The 21,856-nt window shown below is 39.7% G+C and overlaps 1 protein-coding gene and 2 long non-coding RNA genes across 5 annotated transcripts in view; 2 read left to right on the top strand and 1 right to left on the bottom strand.

The window, feature by feature from the left end:
- Positions 1-20,490, bottom strand: LOC143527883 (uncharacterized). Its single transcript, XR_013134300.1, has 3 exons — positions 16,417-20,490; positions 1,592-1,702; positions 1-123 (listed from the first exon to the last, which is right to left on the bottom strand). It is a non-coding gene; the product is annotated as an uncharacterized LOC143527883 (long non-coding RNA).
- On the top strand, positions 5,715-12,124 carry LOC143528497 (uncharacterized). Its single transcript, XR_013134481.1, has 5 exons — positions 5,715-5,940; positions 6,716-6,854; positions 8,875-8,973; positions 9,962-10,102; positions 11,877-12,124. It is a non-coding gene; the product is annotated as an uncharacterized LOC143528497 (long non-coding RNA).
- LOC143527880 (globoside alpha-1,3-N-acetylgalactosaminyltransferase 1-like) overlaps positions 15,448-21,856 on the top strand; it is a 17,253-nt gene continuing 10,844 nt past the window's right edge. For all 3 annotated transcript variants that reach the window (XM_077023234.1, XM_077023233.1, XM_077023235.1), the window contains exons 1-2: positions 15,448-15,647; positions 17,813-17,889. In XM_077023234.1, the coding sequence (XP_076879349.1) occupies positions 17,834-17,889 (56 nt within the window). In that variant the 5' untranslated portion in view covers positions 15,448-15,647; positions 17,813-17,833. The remainder of the gene's footprint in view (positions 15,648-17,812; positions 17,890-21,856) is intronic.

A 21,856-nucleotide genomic window follows, 5' to 3' on the forward strand; every position in this document is an offset into this window, starting at 1 on the left:
TAATACCTCTTGAATGTTAATACCTCTCTTCTCAAAGTGCTAATTTCCAATTTTTTCATCTTCACTGTTGGAAGTGTTACTACTGTCATCTCCAGTATTTCTTGGACCATTTTTATTGTAGTTCTACTTGTAGACAAGGAAAGATAGAATGTTTAAAAGTTAGGGAAAAAAAGATAGTAATTTCTTTCCCCATGGTTAATATTATTGATTAAATCCTTGGTTTCCAACCTGGGGTCTGCGCCCCCCCAGGGAGGGCACTAGAGATCACAGGGGGTCCGCGGAGCTCTACCTGATTTGAGGTTATAAAATATTTTTGAGCATTTTTTAATACACACATTGAATAATATTTAGCTATTTATGACAAACAACTTTTTCACCTCTGAACCTCAGATTTGCGAACTAAATAAGCTAGGGCTGCGGCACCGCATCACGCAGACATGCACTTTCTGCCAGCAGCACTAAATATGGCCGAGAAACGTAAACGTGTAGACGAGTCCTCCTCGTCATCAAAAAAGACAAGGCAATACCTTGATGGCTACCTGGACTTAGGGTTTATGGAGGGACAGGACAAAACTAAACCAGAATGTGTCATTTGTGGTGAGAAGCTAGCCAATGACAGCATGAAGCCGAGCAAATTAAAATGACATCGTAAACGAGTTTACGCGCCATATGAGCCTTCTGCGAGATGAGATTCAAAGCCGCTTCGCTGACATCGATGAGTATTTATCCAGAGAAGGATGGGTGTTGGACCCACGCAATAAGAAAAGTTATTCTCCCATTTAGCACTACGTACCTGTCGTAGTCAGCTTTCAGCGCTCTGGTAACAATAAAAACAAAAGCAAGAAACAGACTCGATGTCCACCAGGACTTTAGACTGGCTGTCACAACCATCAAACCAAACATCGCATCCCTGGTCAAAGATATGTAAGCCCAAGGTGCCCATTAGTTTATAAATGAACTGAAGTGGGGAAATTTTGTACGTAACGAACGTAAGTTGTTGACGGGGGATAGCAAACGTAAATTGTTCAAAAATAGACACAAATTAACTATTATATCGCGATCGATCGATCGCCGGTGGTTGGCGCCAGATCAAACTAGTAACTCATTGAATCATAGATGTGGATCAGACGTAAATAAACTAGATATTTTTTCAGCGTGAGAAATCGGATGTGTGGCGTGAGAGCGTGTGAAGACGGTCAAATGCGTGTGTCTCACGCTCATTGCGTGAGAGTTGGCAACCCTGTAATGAAACAGTTTTGAAGTTCAAATGTTACATTTTTTTTCATTGTACACCTGTTGTAAATGGTACACTTGTTGCCCTTTATTCTTTATTGTTATATAAATAAATGTTAATTTCTAATCCCTTTAGTCTTTTGACATGTTTGTGTAGGCTGGGGTTAGGTGGGGGGGCTGGCTTTTTTTGGACTTGAGTAGGGGGGGCTCCAAGGAAAAAAGGTTGGGAACCACTGGATTAAATCATAAGAAATAACTTATGCTGTGCGGCATGTCATAAATAACACATTTTAATTCATTACGTCTGTCTAAAGGCATGTGTGTAGTATTTTAATGTCTTATAATAAACGTTACTTACTTTTGCATTCCATCTGAACTTGGTTCGCCTTGGGATTCTTTCTGTGTTGTTCTCCAAGTATCGTTTGTAAGGTCCTGAACGTTTCGCCATTTTTCGCTTGTTGCACAGAAGCTAGAGAACACGCAGAGATATGTGTTTGGAGAATCTCCTGCTTCCCGCAATTCTTTTCGTCGCAGTCACGAATATCTCGCGAGAGCAGGCCATTTGATCTGTTCGCCAGTGTTGCCAACTTAGCGACTTTGTCGCTATATTTAGCGACTTTTCAGACCCTCTAGCGACTTTTTATAGTAAAAAGCGACTAGCGACAAATCTAGCGACTTTTTGTGGTGTTATTGGATACTTTTGGAGACTGAACAAACACGCTCTTTAGTTGCTGTCCTCTGGGCCGTGAGCCCCGGCGGCTGCTGCCGTGAGCCCCGCCCACAACACTCACACTCTCAACACTCACAGTCTCACACTCAGAGCAGACCCTCACCGCTCCACGTCCACACTGCACATGAACTGCGCATGCCCAAAGCTGCCGCCGACGGGGGATGTAAATATAAATGGTTTAGTCTTCAGTGAGACATGAAAAGAAAATCACTGCATTTAACTCACACAGTCTCAGTCATTCTTCACCTCATTCACGTAGCCGGTCACTCAAATCGTCCACAGTGCATCTCTGTGAAAGCTAAACATCTAGCTTAAACATTTAGCTATCTCTCCACAGTATGTGCGTCTGTGTGAAAGCTTAACATCTAGCTAACTTGCTCATCATGTCTCACTCTAAACCAGGGGTACTCAACTGGCGGACCGCAGTCTGGATCCGGACCCGAACGCAGTCCTGTCCGGACCCAATCTCATTCCTGATTAACTGGATACGGACCAAAAAAAAACCGGAGCATTTATTTCAGGGCTATTGAAAAAACACTCCGTCACGAGTGTAACGTTTGCCACCCCCGCTCAACAACTTACGTTCGCCACCAACCCCCCCGCTCAACAACTTACATTCGCCACCCCCGCCTCACCGGACCTCAGGTCACAGGTATCTGCCAAAATTGGACCGCGGACAAATTTAGTTGAGTACCCCTGCTCTAAACTCTATTCTCAAAAATACAGGAAAGAGTGGGAATCAAATCCTGAATTTAAAGGCTGGCTGAAGCCGTGTATTGGAGATGATACACGGGCATACTGCCTGTATTGTAAGGTTGATTTCTATGCCAACTAGTTCCTGCTAACTGCTACTTGTATACTAACATTTAACAACACAGCAAAAAAACTATTTATGTAATTTACGTAAAAATTATTTATACAAAGCATTAAAGTCATGTAGTTCTTTTGAGAAGTGACTGCCTATTTCAAAGGCAACAGATGTTGTTCATTAGTAGTTCTAACATATTTAGGGTGTTTTTTACTCATTTTCTTCTCTCCCAACGTTATTCCTTTAGCCTACAGCAGAGGTCACCAACAGGCGGACACCGAACGCAGTCCTGTCCGGACCCAGTCTCATTCCTGATTAACTGGATACGGACCCAAATGCCATCCCATCCGGACCCAGAATAAATTGTTAAAAATATTTCGTAATTTTGACGGGAGAATTAATTTTAAACCAGAGCATTTATTTCAGCGCTATCCACCTTTTTCCTGGAATCCCAATGGGGGTTGCCATGACGTCTCACTATTTCCGTTCCCCGGTTTATTAGTTCCGGTCTCGCTAGCGTTTCAGCATCGCTAACCAAAACATTGCTAGTGAGACGAATAAAACTGGCTTTGATACCGATTACGTGCTTCAAGTATGAGCTCAGGCTCGACATGTTCCCTTGTCGGGTGCCATAACAACTCAAAAAATTGAAGTTGTTGTTGGAAAGTATATGCTTTGAACACCAGCAGCTTCGTAAACACTGTCCGCGTCCGGCTCCTTTTGTAGTAACTTGGATATTTTTTTCAACATTACTTAATCACATTTAAAATAATTTTATTAGATGCAGTACAATATAACAAAAAAGATGCCTTAATTGTCAAATTTGATCAAGCCAGTCCAAAAATATTCAAATTTAAATCGTCTGTATTTTTTAATGCAATTAACCTACATCTTGTGATCAAGAAATGTGCGCTAGTTTTACCATGTGGCTAGTGCCCGCCGTGATCATGGTTCATCGGACCAACACGTTGTCTTGGGACCCTTAAAAACTACCTTAAACTGTACAGACTGGGATGAAACGTCAGGAAACAATAAACAAGAATATAATGTAACGGTCCACGTATCTATTAATATCTTTTGAACAGTCCCACAATGTTTTTGAATGGTCCAAATGCGAAGTTAAAATTCAAGCAGGCTCAAAAAGAAACAGGAGCACGAAATGCGAGTTCTTCTAACGGGATGAGAGAAAGTGGACATTCAATTATGTCATATTACCAAAACTCTGGGAAGAACCTCCTACAAACCGATTAAAACAGCGATTTATTTACAGCGCGCTTGCGATCACTGACCTCGCTTATGCCCGGTTCACACTACACGATCTTAGGCTGGTTTTTCAGTCGCCGACTGTTTTTTGTTGATCGCCGACAGAAACTGTGGTCGGAGGCAAATCGGCGATCACTCGTCGCTCGCTCAGTTCTGTAGTGTGAACTGCTGAAAGACGCTCGCCGAGCCATCGCCGACTCATCGCAGACGACCGGCAGATATCTAGCATGTTTAATATCTAGCCCGGTCGGCGACTGAGAGTCTTTGTGAGCCCGCGTCGCCGATCAGTCATGTAGTGTGAAAGCCACAACAACTGAAAGACTCGCGATTACAGCACAACCAGTCATGTAGTGCGAACGGCACAAAAACCTGACGACTGAAAAGTCGTGTAGTGTGAACCTGGCATTAGACAGCGCGACCGGAGAAAAATGTCCGCGGCTCAATCATGATCATGCGGGGATATCCAAGTAACTACATTTTGCTTTGCATTCCATACCGAAGGGAAGGAGCCTAGCGTGGCTTGCAGTTTTAAAACTGAAATACCATCCGAAGAGGATATATGTTTGCTCGTTTCACTTTGTTGAAAAGAAGCCTATAGGCTGTATACAGAGCTGTATACAGAGCTGCATCCTGACCCGGAGCTGTATTTGGGTTACGATAGACCACCCCAAAAGAAGAGACGAATAGTTCGCATGAGCCAAACGGATCTACAAACAGTTATAGTAAAAGTAAAACTACAAACAAACGAGATATTATACATATAATTTATTGTTTTTCAATGTTTCACAACATACGTTCTGCAATGCACGAGTAACCCACTGTCTCCACTACTCCACTCTCCCTCAGCATTACCCACGCCTGATGTTTACCTCGGCTCACGGTCTCACTTGGCTCTACCTCAGCTTAAAAAAAATGAAATCACCATGTTTTTTATACAATACATTTCCTATTTTGTTGCTATAAAGGTAGTTGTATGCCTCTGTTCTTTTATAATTCCGTAGCTCTTCGCCATCTACGCCTTCGGGAAAGACGAAGTAATTGACTATATCAATATCGCTAACTTCAGGCCACAGCTTCATGTTATCAACCCACTCTGAGAGCGTGGAGGGGTGGGGCACTGTTAAAACACAGTCACCACAACTTTTTAAATCGCTCGTACTGTGCAGCCACCTAGTATTCTTGGCCATGTTTTATTAATAAATCCGCAACGAACGTCCACTTTCTGATTCACTCTTAACGTAAACACTACAACCGGAAACCAACAACCGGTTTCAGCTACGAATCATGGGAAAGGTTAAAGTTCAGGAAAATCGTGGATAGAAAAAAACATTCCGTCACGAGTGTTACGTACAACCCCCCCCACCCCCCGCTCAACAACTTAGGTTCGCCACCCCCCCCTCCCGTCCCCCGGACCGCTGGTCAGAGCTATCTGCCAAATTTGGCCCACGGAACAATATAGTTGATTACCCCTGGCCTACAACGTCAAAAAACATGTATTATGCAAATAAGGTGATGACATCATTTAGCGACTTCTAGCGACTTTTAGGACAACCAATAGCGACTTTCCTTACTGAGGAGTTGGCAACAGTGCTGTTCGCGCGCTCATTAGACCGTTGAGCATCTTCTGCCGTTAACATATACGAACAATATAAAACAGACGACCGCAGTATAACAGTATTGTGTGTCACAATGGCATTTGCCATATATTACTTTAAGGACAAGACCGTGGAAGTTGGGAAAACTGATTGGTTGAGTACTGAAGACCAGCAATGTACATCTTCAGAAATGATCACACAGTGCCCCAGACTCGATGATGAAGATGGATGGATAAATGTAAAGTGGAACAAAGGCAGAAAAAAGAAAGATGGTTCAGCCTTTTTTCCTGCAAAGGTTTTAATGTTCAGTGGTAAGTTACTTTCTAAGTTCTGTATTTGAATTTGGCTACATCGACATTACGCTTTAGTTTTAAAACGCATCAATTTTGCTACGTTTACTCCTGGCCTCCATATTACTCCGGAGTTTTCCAGCCTTTACAGAGACTTTTGGCGCCATAAGGTTTGAAAACTCTGGTGTTCCGGTCAACAGTGAGAAACAGATTAAACATTATCAGACGTTACATATCCAACATTGTACGTTACTTTTGGCCAGTTGATGTTTTATTATTTGTAAGGACAGCAAATTCATATTTAGTTTTCTATGTGGAGGTCGCTAATGTAGTGTAGTCACATAGTCCTGGGTGTGGTATGCTAGCTTAAGAGTTTCACCCTGAGCAAAGCTCTCTTTAAAAACCTTCACAGTAAAAATAAGAATAAAACTGGAAAGTTATGTTCTAAGTGCTACTGAAGTAGAGATTTCTGACTCAGTGTATGAGAAAAGACAAAGTAGATAAAGTGTAGTAAGAGTATGAAGAATTCTATAAGGTTATGATAGCGTAGTGACAGCATTACCACTACGTTGTTACAACATTGTGACAACTTTCTGAGAAATTACATTTCAACATTGTGGGCACTAAAGCAATAGATTGTTACAATGTTGTCACATCATAACTGTGTTTGCAGGGAAGTGTAGTGTGTTAGGTTGCCACCAATGAGTATGTTAGGGAGAGTGCAAAGATCACACATAGCTTGATGACCCATTTGGCATTTTATTTTGCTCAGTGTACACAAAACTTTTTCACACAGACAACTACAGTGACCTTTGCCATAAGAGAGAGGAATTCATAAAGGGTGTGGACATCTGGAACCAGTCACACAAGAGGAAGACCAAGCCAGCAGGTGGATGAGGGATGTGGAAGAGGCGGACGAAAGACCAGTAAAACAGGTAATTACATTCATACAGTTAAGGAACAGTAGAATTAAATGCCATCTTTTCCCTTATGTCTATCCAACAACATTTAAATCCAGACAGAGGCAGTAAGTGAAGAACACAGTGGAGGAGATGGAGTTGAGGAGTCTGTGCTGCACTAGTTTAGAGGATATCAGGAGAGAAAGATACAATCAGAACATCACAGTAGATGTTAGACGTGATGTTGGTGTGATGAATAGAGATTTGAACTGAACTGAAAAATGAGCTGCTATTGAGCAGCAGATATAAGGACCTCCAAGAAAACAAACCACAACATACAGAAGTGTTGAGCTACAACTTGTGTGTTGACGGTTGGTGGACCTCGAATCCGAGGAGCATCACAACGTCTGTGGTTTGGTTTTCTTTTACTGTCCTGTGGATTAGCCAGCAACACAAACTCAACTCCGCCCCTTTCATCATTAACGTTACGGTTTTAAATCTATCACCAGTGTTCACCCACAGATCAACTGTTCACTGTTCAATACTCACTTTTATCGCATGAGGGTGAAGTCAACTTTTTATTCCTGTTGTCCCTTTCCACCTTAAATATTGTGGCAGTTAGCCAAAATTTTGGCTTCTGCTGCACTATTTAAGGTGGAACAGGAAAACTGGTGTATGAACTGCTTCACCCTCGTTTGGTCAGTAGGAGTGAGTATTGTATAGTGAACAGTTGATTTGTGGGTGATGTGACAGGTCACTGTTCATTTTGGTATCTTGGTTAAATTTATTTAAATTTAAATAAATGACCTAAACTCCCCTAAAGGGCAGTCATGGTGTAGTGGTAGGGAACCCTGCTCCCATGACCGGAGGGTTGTGGGTTTGATTCCCAGCTAGGCCATGACTGAAGTGCCCTTGAGCAAGGCACTTAACCCATACTGCTCCCTGGGTGCCAGGCCTAAGGCTGTCCACCGCTTTGGGCACGTGTGTACTCACAGCCCCCCTAGTGTTCGTTCACTGGTGTGTATGTGTGTGTTTCACTGCACGGATGGGTTAAATGCAGAGGACAATTTTCAATGTGATGAAAAGTCACATTGACAAAAAATAAGCACATTTTACCTTTTTTTTTTTTTTTTGAACCATAGATGTGGAAAATCACTTCCGGCCCTCAGTCTGCAGTTCGCACCATAGCGATGTGGTTGGGTGACATCAATGACTGACAATCCATACTGTTTATTTATGTGCAAAAAAGCAAAACTGAAAAGCAAATTATCTTTCCACACATTTTTGTGACTACTCTTAATCTTAGTTTTTTAAGAAATAAATCCTGAATTTTTGTCAGACATGAATGTAGCCCACTTAGAAAAGCAGTCCACATTGCCTCAATGTTTAAAATTTGCACTAATTCATATTACTTCAAATTGTTTCACTTTTTTCCATTAAGAGTGGGACAGAACTGTTCATCATTAAATTGTAATCACTGTCAAACATCTTAAAAATTTGACTGTTTTTCAATAAAGAAATCAAGTGATTATCTGCCTATACCATAACTCCAGCAATCATGTCAGTGGTATGGAAATATTTCACAATTTCAGACAAAGACACATTTTGCATCATCAAAACCTTTTAGACCTTCAATGATGAGTGTCATTGCTGGCATGGCTGTTTGAGTACTTGGTGGTTTCCTTATTTTTATTTTTTGTTTTGCCCAAACATTTTCACTTAGGTACTTCCCTAAGCTGATGTTTAGTAAAAATGTTATTGTTTTTGTAAATCCTGTACTGGTCATTGAACAATAACTTTGTCTCACTATCAGGGCCAATTTGGGTAAATGCTATGTGATTGTCTTTCGCTGAGTGTCTGAAAGCCTGGTGAATAGGAACATACACTGCATATTATTTTTTGGGAGACCTAAGTGACTAAAGATAGTTACGTAAAGACAAAGTTCCCTGATTGCAAACTGATTATTTTGGTAAACTGTAGAAATCAGACCTATCTGTAGTATAGCTGATTCTTATAATACACCCATGCTATTGAAAAACTTTTTTTTTTTTTACAGCAAAAGAGCAAAAAGGCACCCAGTACTTCAAAAGAGGCAGCAGATCAAATAATTGAAAAACTGAAGAAGGAGTTGATGGCAAAGCAAGCATATTTAGAGGTAAATTATTTACACAGTTTGGAGTTTAAGTTATGTGTTTAAAGGAGCAGTGTGTGACCCATAGCGAAACCCCACTTACCCACCCCTCCCTTTCCAAAGCCTATAGTCACCTGTCCTGATTTCATTTCACTTTTACATGTTTTCGCTTGTTTTGGTGGCAAGCATTCACAATTTCTTGCTTTTTCTTGTACTAAATAAAAAGTATAATCCTTCTTTTATGTTGTAACCTCCATCACCTGTCTTCTAACAATGTATCCTACTGAGCATGCTCATATCATAGTACACCGTAGCAACTCAGTCTTTTACACATTTAATTGTGTTTTTAATGTTAATTTAGGTTAGACTTAGTTTAATAATCACTGCTACCTCACTGATAAACTTGCTTACACCAGCAAACATCCTAATTATTCTTTTAATGCTGGTACTTTCTTTTAATTTCCTGATAAGAAAATAAGCTTCTTTAAGGTGGAAGAGGAAAATTCAGAGATTTGGGGATAAGGAGATTTAAGCTATCAAGATATGCCACCTGCAATTTTATGTGAACTCATACCTATAAATATGCACTACAGTCTGAAATTCTGAGAAGGATTCTGCTTTTGCCACATCTTCCAGCCGGTGCTATAGCGCGACAAATTCCAGCTTCCACTTCAACATAAAAGCACAAAAGGCACTCTTTACAGCCAGTGTGTGGTTTGTCCTTTCTGGGCTACTGTAGAAACATAGTGGTGCTACACTGTTGGAAAATGAGCCGCTCCTAATATTGGTTCCGAACCTATTTAAAGCCAGAGAGCTGAATGTCTGTAGAACAGATTTTATACATACAATACTGGATTGCATCCCATCACTATATATATATATATATATATATATATATATATATATATATATATATATATATATATATAAAGGCTCATTCTAAACACAACACTCCCTAATGACTTTATAATTATATGCTAATGAAAATGATGATGATTTTCTTTTGGTGTAGTTATCTACCGAAAAAGAGGACTCATCAGATGAGGACTTACCGCCTAGGAACTGGAGTAAGGCGCAGCAGAAAATAAAGGAGCTTAAAAGGACAAGAGGCTGAAAGAAGGCAACGCTAAAGAGATACTAGGTGCCTTGAGAGGTGATATTTTTTATTTGAAATAATTAAATTAAATCAGTACCCCATTTGTATGCAACCTCACAATGTAGCAAAATAAATCAACATAAATGAATGTCGCAACCCTTACCAGATCACACTGAAACGATGTGGACTCATAAACTGCAGTACAGAAACATGAAAAATATATAAGCCTCGCTGGAAGGCAGAGCGTAAGAATGGCAGTTTCGGTTGGTCCTTCTGTCCATCAACACTTAACTTCAATACATTAACTTCAGGGTTCATAGAGGTCCCCCTAAGTTTCACGAGAATCTAAAAAATCCATCTGTTCTCACTCGCCTTATCTTTTGAATGTTACTTATATTGTGTTGGGGTCAATTTTGACCCATTTTCAAAGTTCAGGTGTGTAAAAAGTACTGTTTGCTTTTTTGTATTGGAATAGGATTTCATGAGATCTTCAGAAACAGCTATTTTAACACAATAAAGGTTTAACACAATAAAGGCATTTGTATAATTTTAATAAATTTTAAAATGTCTCAAATTCAAAAGTACCCTTCATGGTGTTACGGGTCACCACTGACCCGGCATAGAATACTTGCTGTTGCTCCCATCACATAAAAGGTGTGACTCACCGCACACACCCAAACACCCACCCACACAAACACACACCCATCCACACTCCCACACAAACACACACCCATTCCAGATGGAGAGGGCTTGCTGTGCTTGTCTATGGCAGGGAAACACTGTCTCATTCTAGTTTGACAGGGAGACAATCAGGGGCACACAAAGACGTGGAATCAAAGCCACAACTTGATAACACAAAACTTGATGCTATAATAGGTAACTGCATTTAAATAAAATAACATTTTATTCTAAAATAAATTTCTACACATTATGTTTGTATAGTTTTTAACAAAGTGACTGGAATGTTTCATTTTGGAAGTGACCACGATTTAGTTACTGTCACCTCGCACATGGAACAAAAATGGAAAGTTCCAAACAATGATTCAATGTTGAGTTAAATTGTCACGTAGGGCTTCGCCCCCTCTCGTAGCTGTCACTCTGGGTTCCCTCATGTCTGTATTCCCCGCCTGTTCATCCCGCCCTGCTCGTTGTCTCTGTGATTTCCCATTGCCTGCCATGCCCCTGTCGTCATTGTTTGCACCTGATCCTTGTTTAGTTCAGTGTATATATAGTCCTTGTATTGCCCTTGTCGGTATCGGTCTTTTTGTCAAATCCTGTTCGTTGTGAGTATTGTTTCCGCTGCAAGTATTCCTGCCTGTTCCGTGTTTCCCCCGTCGTGTTTGGTTTATCTGTCCGAGTATGTCTCTTGTTATTTCATGTCCTGATTGCCCTCCAGTTATGACCCGTGCCCGTTATATCGACGCTGCTTTTGGAATTCCCTGTAATAAATCTCGCTCTCCTCAGCGTTTGTGTCCACCTCCCTGTTCTGCGCTACGCAGATTGTTACATAAATCTCTCTGTATGTAACTGTAATCTGGGATCATCAGTTTATATTTGTGAATGTGGCAAAAAACATTGCTGCAAACAAAAGAACCTAAAAATGAACTTTAATTTATGTGAAGGAAGACCTTTAAAGGACATTTTCAATTATTTGTAGGTAAACGTAGTAATTTTGCCAATTGCATTAGTCCTCAGATACTTGCCTGATAAAACTGAATTTCACATTGTAGAGACATACTGCTTTGACTGTTTTACTATGTTAATTCTGGATGTTGATCATGGTGTGATAGAAAGTAATGAGGTTTTTTTGTTTTGTTTCTGTGTGTCCCAGGCCATGCCCTGTCAAAGTTTCCTGACATCAGCATCCAAGATGTGAGACGCATTATAAGAAAAAAATGCAACAACGAAAGCTATACAAGGCAAGTCACTGCAAAGAAGACCATGTGAAAAGAACATTCTTTCAATTTTGTTTAACACTTTTTGGTTGGATTTGTGGTTCCTCTGCCTCTGGATGACCATTTATCAGGGCAAAAACCTGCTTGTGGGCAGCCAGGGAGTGATTTCAGAAAGGCTGCATGATAAAGTTTCTAATACCAAACATTTCTAAAGACTTTGTGTTTCTGTCTTGTCCTAAACTGGTGTTAATTTGAATTATGTTCTTAATTTGGCATCCAGTGTTATTTGTTATATTTATTTGTTACATTTTGATATATAAAGAAATATGTTCTTAACCATGAGTATGTCTTGTTTATTTTTATGTATGTAATCCACTGGTAAGTCTACTTAAAGTACAGTTAAAGGTATATTTAAAGTGTAAAAAAATTGAAAGTAAATTGAAATTATTGTATACTTAAAACATATAAGTGGTAAACTATAATTATTATGTTAAGTTCAAAAGTAAGCTTATTTGTATACTGTTAGTTTACTAGTTATATACTTATATCCCACTTTTAAGTGTATGAAAGTACCCTTTTAAGAATACTCTTAGTAAACTAGCAGTATACAAATAAGTTTACTTTTAGTATATTAACAGTACAAAATAAAACCTGTAAACTAGTTGTGTACTCAAAGTTTACTATTCTTACGCTTAAAGTATAGGCCTACTTAACAGTGTACTTTCATAAACTAAAAACTAGACTAGAAGTATATAACTAGTAAACTAACAGTATACCTGTAAGTTTACTTTTAGTATAGTTGTAGTACAAAATAAAACTTGGATATAAACTAGTTGTGCACTCAAAGTTTACTACTCTCTCACCTAAAGTATACTTAAAAGTATACTTTTATAAACTAAAAAGTGGGCCAATTTAGTCCCAAGAAGTATTGAATTAGTAAACTTACCAGTATACCATTAGTACATTGATATTAGTATACTTACTACATAAAGTATACTTGAGAAATATACTTAAGTTTACTTAAAAAAAGTAACCTTTAAGTATACTTTTTTTGGTAAGGGTGTGGAGACAGAAGAGACGACTAAATGACTCGCAGCCTCGCGGGAACGTTGGAAGCGGCCCGGAGATGACGAGTCTGGCCGACGTCTTCTTCCGTGCGGTGTCCAGAAGCGAGCGGTAGTGCTCCTAGAGGATCTCACTGCGCCGGGCGAAGGTGTCGACTAGAGCTGGGCAATATGGCCCTCCAAAAAAATCTTCGATTAATTTTTTTTTATCTGATTTTCGATTTTATAGATTTATAGATTTTATAGAATAGATTTATTTTCCTCTACTAAAAAACTACAGATGATAAAGGAATGGTTAATAAATGTTTTCATTTATTTTTCACTTAAATTTCCCCTTTGGGGTTAAAGTGCAACCAAAAACAAGCAAAACAATTGTAAACAAGTGAGAACTGTCACATTGTGGGGGGGGCCCTGCCGGTCGCCCCTGTTTACAGTGGCAGATGTCCTGTTTTTGGTCACGTGATGTTCGTCCCTCAGGTGGGCGGGACCCGTGATCCGTCTCACCTGAGGGTCGTTTGTTCGTCTATATATATCTTGTCTTTGTACCAGTTGACTGCTGGTTATTATATCCTTAATTCGGACTATTACACGGGTTTTTGGTTTGCGCACTTCTTCATTAAACCATCCTTTTTCCCTGAGACTTGGCGTGATCGCTTCCTTTTTGTTCGCACCCCCTGCCCATCACAAGAACATTCAGTAACTTTTAGAAGGCTTTCTCCAACATAGTTTAAGCACTGACACAATGCAACCTCAAACTTAACATAAATAAATAAAACACACCCTCAAAAAATAAATAGATATAAATAATTTGGCGCCCTTTTTAATAAAATGGAAAACAAATACAATTTAACAATTGTTGCATGTTGTGTACTGACAGTCACGCTGTCTACATTCTGATTAAGAACAGGGCTGCCCTCACTTTAGCCTAAATTCCAGCACTTTTCAAACCTGGAATACAATGCAACATTAAAATTCGTCAGGTAAATGTTCCTTCCCCTGTTTTTGAGGGGTGTTTCTTTATACTACCATAGTTGCCAGGTTCGCGGTTTCACACCAAATTGGGCTTGTTTGAAAATCCAGCCGTGGGTAAAAATTCTGGGTTTTTTGGGCTACTTTTGAGTTGGGCCATGCGGGAGTTACAAGTCAACACTAAGAATGGATCGCGATATAATTAATCTGTCTCGATTTTACACACTCACCCCCCCCCCCCCAACCCAACCCCCCCCCCCCCCCCCCCCCCCGCCCCCGTCGGGTTTTACCCTGATTTTGTGCGGGATATTTTTGTAGCACCTGGCAACCCTGCCTCCACCGAGGTGTGCGGAGCCACGCGCTACGGTCACTCGCGAAAGTTTAATCCATTGAAGTGGGTTCGGTAACTGAGGCAGAAACTGCTTAATCCAAAATATCCCGTGGAGGGAAACTTTATTCACAACGCAACTGAACAATAGTACCCTTCCAGGACACAAGCACCTGGAAAACAGGACCCAGTGGGGTTTCTTTTTGTGCCTGGCACATTTATTTTATAGATAAGATGACAAGATGTCCCATTAATTTTACACCACACACTGAATACCTGTCATGTTGCGGTCCCCGAACCCTCCTTCTGGGCGTGTGTTTGCGTCGTCTGCGTCTACTCGTCTGCGTCTGTGGATCTCCGTGGGTGTGGTTGTGTCTTGTAATAATCCGTCTCACCTGTGGCTCGTATCGTCATCACATGGGGTTTATGTGGTTCGTCTACTTAATGTGCGTTCGCGCAGTGTCTTGTGCTCGTCGTTGTTTGAGTCAACGTGTGTCTGAGTGTTCTATGTGCGCTGTCTGTGCTTATTTGTACGTTTAAATAAAAGTGACGTGTGCCTAAGCCGAGGATTACCGTCTCGTCCTTCGCCGCGCTATAAACATCACAATACCAAAAGAAAGAAAAAATGTAATAATTTACATCAACACAAAGTTTGGTTCTGAGAAGTTGCGATTTCTTCAAGTATTGAGTTTTGATTTGAAGATATCCTGGTGAGTTTTAAGCTAATTGAATACATTGTTCATTAAAAAAAAAAAAAACTAGCTATTCTATTCAGAATACCTACAAATGAGAAATTTACCAGTCACAACATATTTTAATTTTTTTTTATGCATACTGTGGCATGGTGCGGGAGAAAAAAGCTGCAGACAAGTCCATTCTCAAACAGAACAGAACACGGACATGAGGGAACCCAGAGTGACAGCTACGAGAGGGGGCGTTGCCCTACGTGACAGGTTTTATTCTTCTTTGCAATAAAACTGGCACTCACAGGCACAATCTGTATGACTCGAGGCGTAAATTAGGTACACCTTGCACATGCAAAATTTCATAATGTTAACAGGTACACAGGCAGGGACATATTTGCATAAACAAATATGTTTCCACTCAAGGTATAAAGGTGTCATGCAATGTGAGAAAAATCTGGTTGAGCTGGTTTTCTCTTTCTAAAGAGATCATTTGTGTATTTCCCAAATGTACTTAATCTTCAGAAGCTTCAGTACTCAGTTGGAGATTAAGTTATTGTTGGTTACAACAATCTGTGTTTGCTTCCCCTACCTCAGAACTAATAGTGTTGATCCTGATGAACTCCTGACTGAACCCAGAGAAAAAGCTGACACATCTTTCAGGTATTTGATCTATACTTTTTCAGTAATGTTTAGTGTTTATTAATGTAGTGTTTACACAGATGCACTAAGCCTTGGTACTGCAGAAAAGTGTAACCCTAGAGAAAGAAGACTGAAAAGTTTTAGTTAAAGATATCTGAATTTGATTAAATAAGGTGAAAGAAAGAAATTTTTAGGTTTTAGAGGTTGCTAAACCAGAGAGGTTAATGAATGGAAATTGTTACTGTATTTTACTGTTTAAAATGGATTTTAGTTTAAGTAACTACATAAAAAATGCAAATTAACTTGAAGGATGAACAATGTCTTGATATATTTAACATGAAAAGTGAAACGTCTCAATTGTCAAAGGGTGTAAATGGGAATTTATTACTAATTTGTTTAGAATATGAAACCAAATGGAATCAGAATAGTTTTGTTTAGACATTTTAGGGTGAGTATACTGTTACATTCCTCCTCTAAAGGCAACCAAAGTAGTTATTTAAAAAGTGTACACGAACCAACACAAGGGTTTTCTTAATCTATACTGTATTTACCTATATAATATACAAATATAATATAATATGTACAGCAAGCCATCTCTCCAGGGGTAAGCCAGGCCAAAATAACAAACAAACCAAAGAAAATCCCACTCTACTTCCAAGTACAAAACTAGCTGCCCTAAATAAGGAAAAAGAAAACAACCAAAGAACAGGTGACTACACTTACTCCCTAACTCACACAAAAAAAAAAACAGGAGAAACAAGACATTTACCCCAAAGAAAATGGCACTTACCCCCTTCTGGCATTATACAATAAACTAAGACACACTGTTTAACCCTGAACCACACACACAGAAAACTCGGGTTACAAGAGTCACACCATCTACACACAACTGCCAAACAATTCTCAAAAAAAAAAAACTCGCTCCCTCTTCCTCTCTCTCTCTTTCTGGCTTCTTGCCATGTCTTTTGGGGATTGGGACATGGAGAAACAACAGACAAGCAAATACAACAAACATCCAGACAGCAAGAACACAGAGCACAGTCGTAATATTACCTATAACTTACTAAATAAACGAAGGAAAAGAAGGGGAAACACACAGTCGGAATAGGGAGTAGGGAATAGTAGGGATTGTGCTGAGTTAATATGTGTATATATGTGTGTGTTTGTGTATGTTTGGGTTTGGTGTGCTGTGTTTGTGTGTGTTGGCATTGGGAGTGGGCTGAGTAGTGCTATTTCCTATCATAGAGAGATGAGGGAAACACTTTCCAAAGAGCCAGTGGTTTGTTTATAGATCCAGACTCTTTGTGATATGTTAATAATGTTTTTTAAAAATAATGCTGTGTTCTGCATTTGACCTGAACCACAACTGGAGATGGGAGAAATCTCTCCATCACCAATGAGAGACAAGCAATATAGCCTTTTTAGAATATGGCTGTTAAGATACACAGCTCGAATGTCATTAGGCTAATTAAGTAACTTTAGATGGAGTTGGGAAGGAGTTTGAGATGAAGACTATCCATAAAGTCCTCCCACTTTAACCCCGATTCACCCCCACACGTGTTTTGTTTCACCTGTTCCTTTGTGTTTGTGTGTGTTTATGCGTCTTTCACCTATTCCTTGTCTTGTTATTGCTCTTGTCCTGGCGTTCTGCTCCCACCTCTGCACCATTACAAATACCATGCACAGCATGTGATATAAATATATAACATATTGCAGGTTAAATGTATTTTCAGTTATGAAAAGTAAAAAAATATATTACATACACTACATGTACAAAGACTGAGTTACAACATGGCAAGAAATGTATGATGGCTAGTCAAGATCTGCAAGTTTAAAACTGGACTTTCTGCATTTTGCTTATTTTGTACCTCTTCGGGGAGATGTGTTTCATTACTATATGATAAAGCACTTCAAATGACCTGTTTGTCAAGAAAGAAAATAACTTGTTGCTACTTGAAAATCCTGCTCATCCAAAGCATGGTGGAAGAAACAGATGCAGAAAAAACACATGAAACAATAGCTTCAGTGTCTCCTGCTCCAGATGAGCAAGAGACATGTTATCTGGTAGATTGTTCCCTACCAGAGGTCATGGTCTGTATTCCCAGGAAACATGTGTTGTCATATTTGTAAATATGCCTCTGTGGAAATGAGGTAAAGCACTTGATGTACTTGCTCCTTTGTTGCAGGATTGGAGCAAATTCTTCACCATGCAGCCGATTATCCACCTGTTTGTACTGGTGTTGGTGGGATTTGTGGTGGTTTGGTATGTAACTGCAGCATTAATGATTCCTTCAAAACATTTGCTAAATTAATCTTTTTTTTTTCTAAAGGCTCCTAAAGGTATGCTATTGTTGTACTACACAATTGTTATGGTATCAAGAACAGAAATAATATCAATTATTTTCAAAACCCATCCAGTTTATTTCTGACTGTAATTAACCATAAGCTGAGGCAGGACTCTCAAGTGCTGACATGAGTGAATGTTTTTCTGGTCATAGAGTCAGAAAGCCAAATGATTTAGATAAAGCCAGGTGATTCACATAAAGCCAAAAGAATCAGATTAAGCCAGAAGATTTAGATAAAGACACACAACTAGAATATGTGATGACAGAAAGGAGGAACAACTCTGAGAAAAAATAGAACATAATAAATAAAGAAACTAATTTGTATCCCATAATGGTTTGTTGGTTTGTTTTTATTAGCATTTTATTATTATTTATTATTAAGCTGTAACACTGATAGCGAGGTGGACACAAATGCTGAGAGGAGTGAGATTTATTAAGGTCAAATCCACAGTCTTAGAAAAATCAAAGGCAATACAGAGGCTGAAACAAAACTGACCAGTGACAGGGAATTGAAAACAGAGCATAAACAGTGTCATGAGGGAACAAACAAGAAATAAAGGAGAACAATAACGAGGGGGCATGACTAAGAATCAAAACAAAATGTACATGGAGAACGAAAACAATGAAGTGCATGACATAGCTAGGGTAAGGGGGCAATCAGGGGAGGGGGTAATGTTTGTTTTAACATTATATTACAGCTCTGTGTAAATGTTTAGCTCTTTACAGATTGTGTAGCTGTCACGTAGGGCTATGCCCCCCTCTCCTTGCTGTCACTCCGGTGTCTCTGTTCCCCATGTCTGTGTTGTTCCTTGCCTGTTAGTCCCGCCCTGCTTGTCTGTTGCCCCGGTTTCCGTCTGTTTGCCACGCCCGTGTTCTCAGTGTTATCAGCTGTGTATTGTTAGTTCCATGTACTTATAGTCCCTGTGTTTCCCTTGCCCCTTGTCTGTTATTCGTTCTCTCATGGATCGTTCATTGTGGTAATTACTGTCTTCGTGTTTGCACCTCGTTTCGTGTTTCCCTGCTTTGCTGTATTATCGTTTTTGTCATGCCCTTGTATTTGTCAAACCTGGATGGCTCACCCGTTAAGACCCCTGCCTGTTTGTATGACTTTGACTATGGAATTCCCCCTATTAAATCTCGCTCTTCTCAACGTTTGTGTCTGCCTCCTTGCTCCACAGCGCAAGCTGCGTTACAGTAGCTCTTTACAGATTGTTGTTCAATAGCTAATTTGATGTTTACAGTATTTTCATCCTTGTTGTGATGCGGGTGCATCATGAGTGAGATTTATTCATAATAAGAGTCGTCAGAATGGTACAGGTACAGACACTTGTCCAGCACTTAGACTTTTATGTGGCATAACGAAAAAGAAAATATTAAACATGAAATCAAACCAAACAAACAAACCAGGAAGACACTAGAACACTCCAGATTGTAACGAATCAAGGGGTTAGGCGTGATGCAAATGCAAGTTCTTAGGTAGTTTGACGAGAACTACAAAGCACAGGAGAATGTACGCAACAGAACACCACGTAACACACACAACCAACAAGATGACAACAGAACCAGTAAGAGACAAAACTAATCATGATAAACTACGAAGACACACACATACCATACGACAGAACTAGAAACCACGAAGTACCAAACAATTAGCTACAAACGCTCAGGGTACGAATCAGAGGTGGGGACTCGAATCACATGACTTGGACTCGAGTCAGACTAGAGTCATTAATATTAAGACTGTTGACTTGGAAAAATATTCAGAGACTTAGACTTGACTTGGACTTTTACTCCAATAACTTGGGACTTGAATTGGACTTGAACCTGTTTGCTTTGCAAAGACTTGATTTTTTTTAACCCAAATCTAAATTTTAAAACGCATATTAATATTTATAAAGTGCGCCCCATTAATTAATTTCATTTCCGTCCTTCTGACGCAGACCGGCGTTACACCAGATTCTGTGGCCTTCGAGTTTTGTGACCACAGGGGGCGCTATTTCACAGTTTCTGTTCAGAGGCACAAACGCTTTACGAATGCTACGTAAACTACGCTGATGCACTTTCTTTACTCGTTTTGTTGGTGTCCACGAGCCAAAATATGACAGATGTTTATATTTACATTTATCATCTCAATTACATAAATGTACTTAAACAAGATTTACCATCCCCTCACCATTGCAGCCAACAAAGAAATCATGAATGGGATGTACAGGTGAGCCAGGTGAGAAAAACTGCTACTAGGTAAAGATATTTTTACATAAATGTATACAAAAAACCCCTCAGCTACTTGAAATAGAATAATAATCTTGAGCAATTTTAACTTATCAAGATGGTACTTTTTACAGTGTGTCTCAATAACACAACAGCCATAACCAGTAAACAAAAAAGGACATTTATTAAATCTTACCAGAAGAGTTTTCAGAGTCACTACTGATAGCCAGGATGATTTCTTCTCCCTCAGAGTCACTGGGGTTGACATCGTTGAGGATTATCTCCAAAACCTGCTGTGACTTTTAGAACTTTGCTTCTCAGTCAAGAGTTAGTGAAATGAGTGGTAAAATGAGTGGTTACATGGATTTTTATCCACATGTGGGCGGATACATACATAATTATGTATGTATCACCATCGTTCACTCTATCACCCATCACGGCCATCCCTTTTCATCACTGCAAAAGGTGATACGCTGATTGGTCAAAATAGCTAAAGTTCAGATTTTTTTTTTTTTGTTCTCCATCTGAGTCAATGCATCGTCACCCTATCACCCATTACCAAGTGGCTGCATGTGCATAACAAAGAATGGGGGCCATACAGGACAGGATAGAAATGAGGGGGAGAGAAAAGTAATTTTTTTAACCTTATTTTCAGTAGTTTTTAGCACATGCATGTATGTATGAAAGGTGCTATAGAAATAAAGATTATTTATATTATAAAAAGGGAAGGGCAGAAAAAACACAGCTCAAATGACCACTGCAATGCTTCACCAACTGCTGCTACATTGGACATCCATATTCATCCAAACACAAAGACAATCTCTCTCAATCTCCCCAAGGGGAGGCCAGAGTTTTCTCTTCTCTATCCGAGTCAGTGAACACATCCAGCAGAACAATGAACTGATGGTTCACACCATCACCCCCCCCCCCTCCACCCACTCCCCGTCTACCTATAATGGCTGCATGTGCATAACAAAGGGTGGCCTAATGGGATGCAAATGTCCCCAGAACTGCCCCCTGGTGGAGGCCAGGTAGAAAAGTTTGGAATTAAAATGGTGGTAGTCCTAGTGTTAACTGGGGTCACCAATTCTGACGGCAGCCACTGAATCTCCAGGTAACAATAGTAGCCTACACCGTGACCCCACAATAACAGAAAACAATGAAAAAATAACCCTAACCTTTTATTAGTCTATATTTAAACATTTTATCCAAATGTTTAGAATAACCATTCGTAATGACAGCATCTTGCCTACGATGAAGCTTGCTATTTTCGTGTAAAATGATGTAACGAAACATTCTTGTTTAAGTACATTTATGTAATTAAGAGAAGATACAATGTAAATGATCTGTCATCTTTTGGCTGGCGGACACCAACAAAACGAGTAAAGAAACGCATCAGCGTAGCATTCGTAAACCGTTGGTGCCTGTAAAAAAAAGTCCTCGAAAGGACTTGAAATTCCAAGTTTCAGACTTGGGACTTGACGGTTGCTTGTCTTGACTCGAGACTTGAGGATAAAGACTTGGACTTACTTGAGACTTGCAAAACACTGACTTGGTCCCACCTCTGGTACGAATACAAAACAACTGTAAAATCAAACAGACTGCATCTACTGATAAATGGTGAACATGACAAGAAAGACAAAGCTAAAAGACTAACTAAACACAGAAGCAAAC

The sequence above is a fragment of the Brachyhypopomus gauderio genome, chromosome 12 (assembly GCF_052324685.1).
Source record: "Brachyhypopomus gauderio isolate BG-103 chromosome 12, BGAUD_0.2, whole genome shotgun sequence".
Taxonomy (NCBI): Eukaryota; Metazoa; Chordata; class Actinopteri; order Gymnotiformes; family Hypopomidae; genus Brachyhypopomus; species Brachyhypopomus gauderio.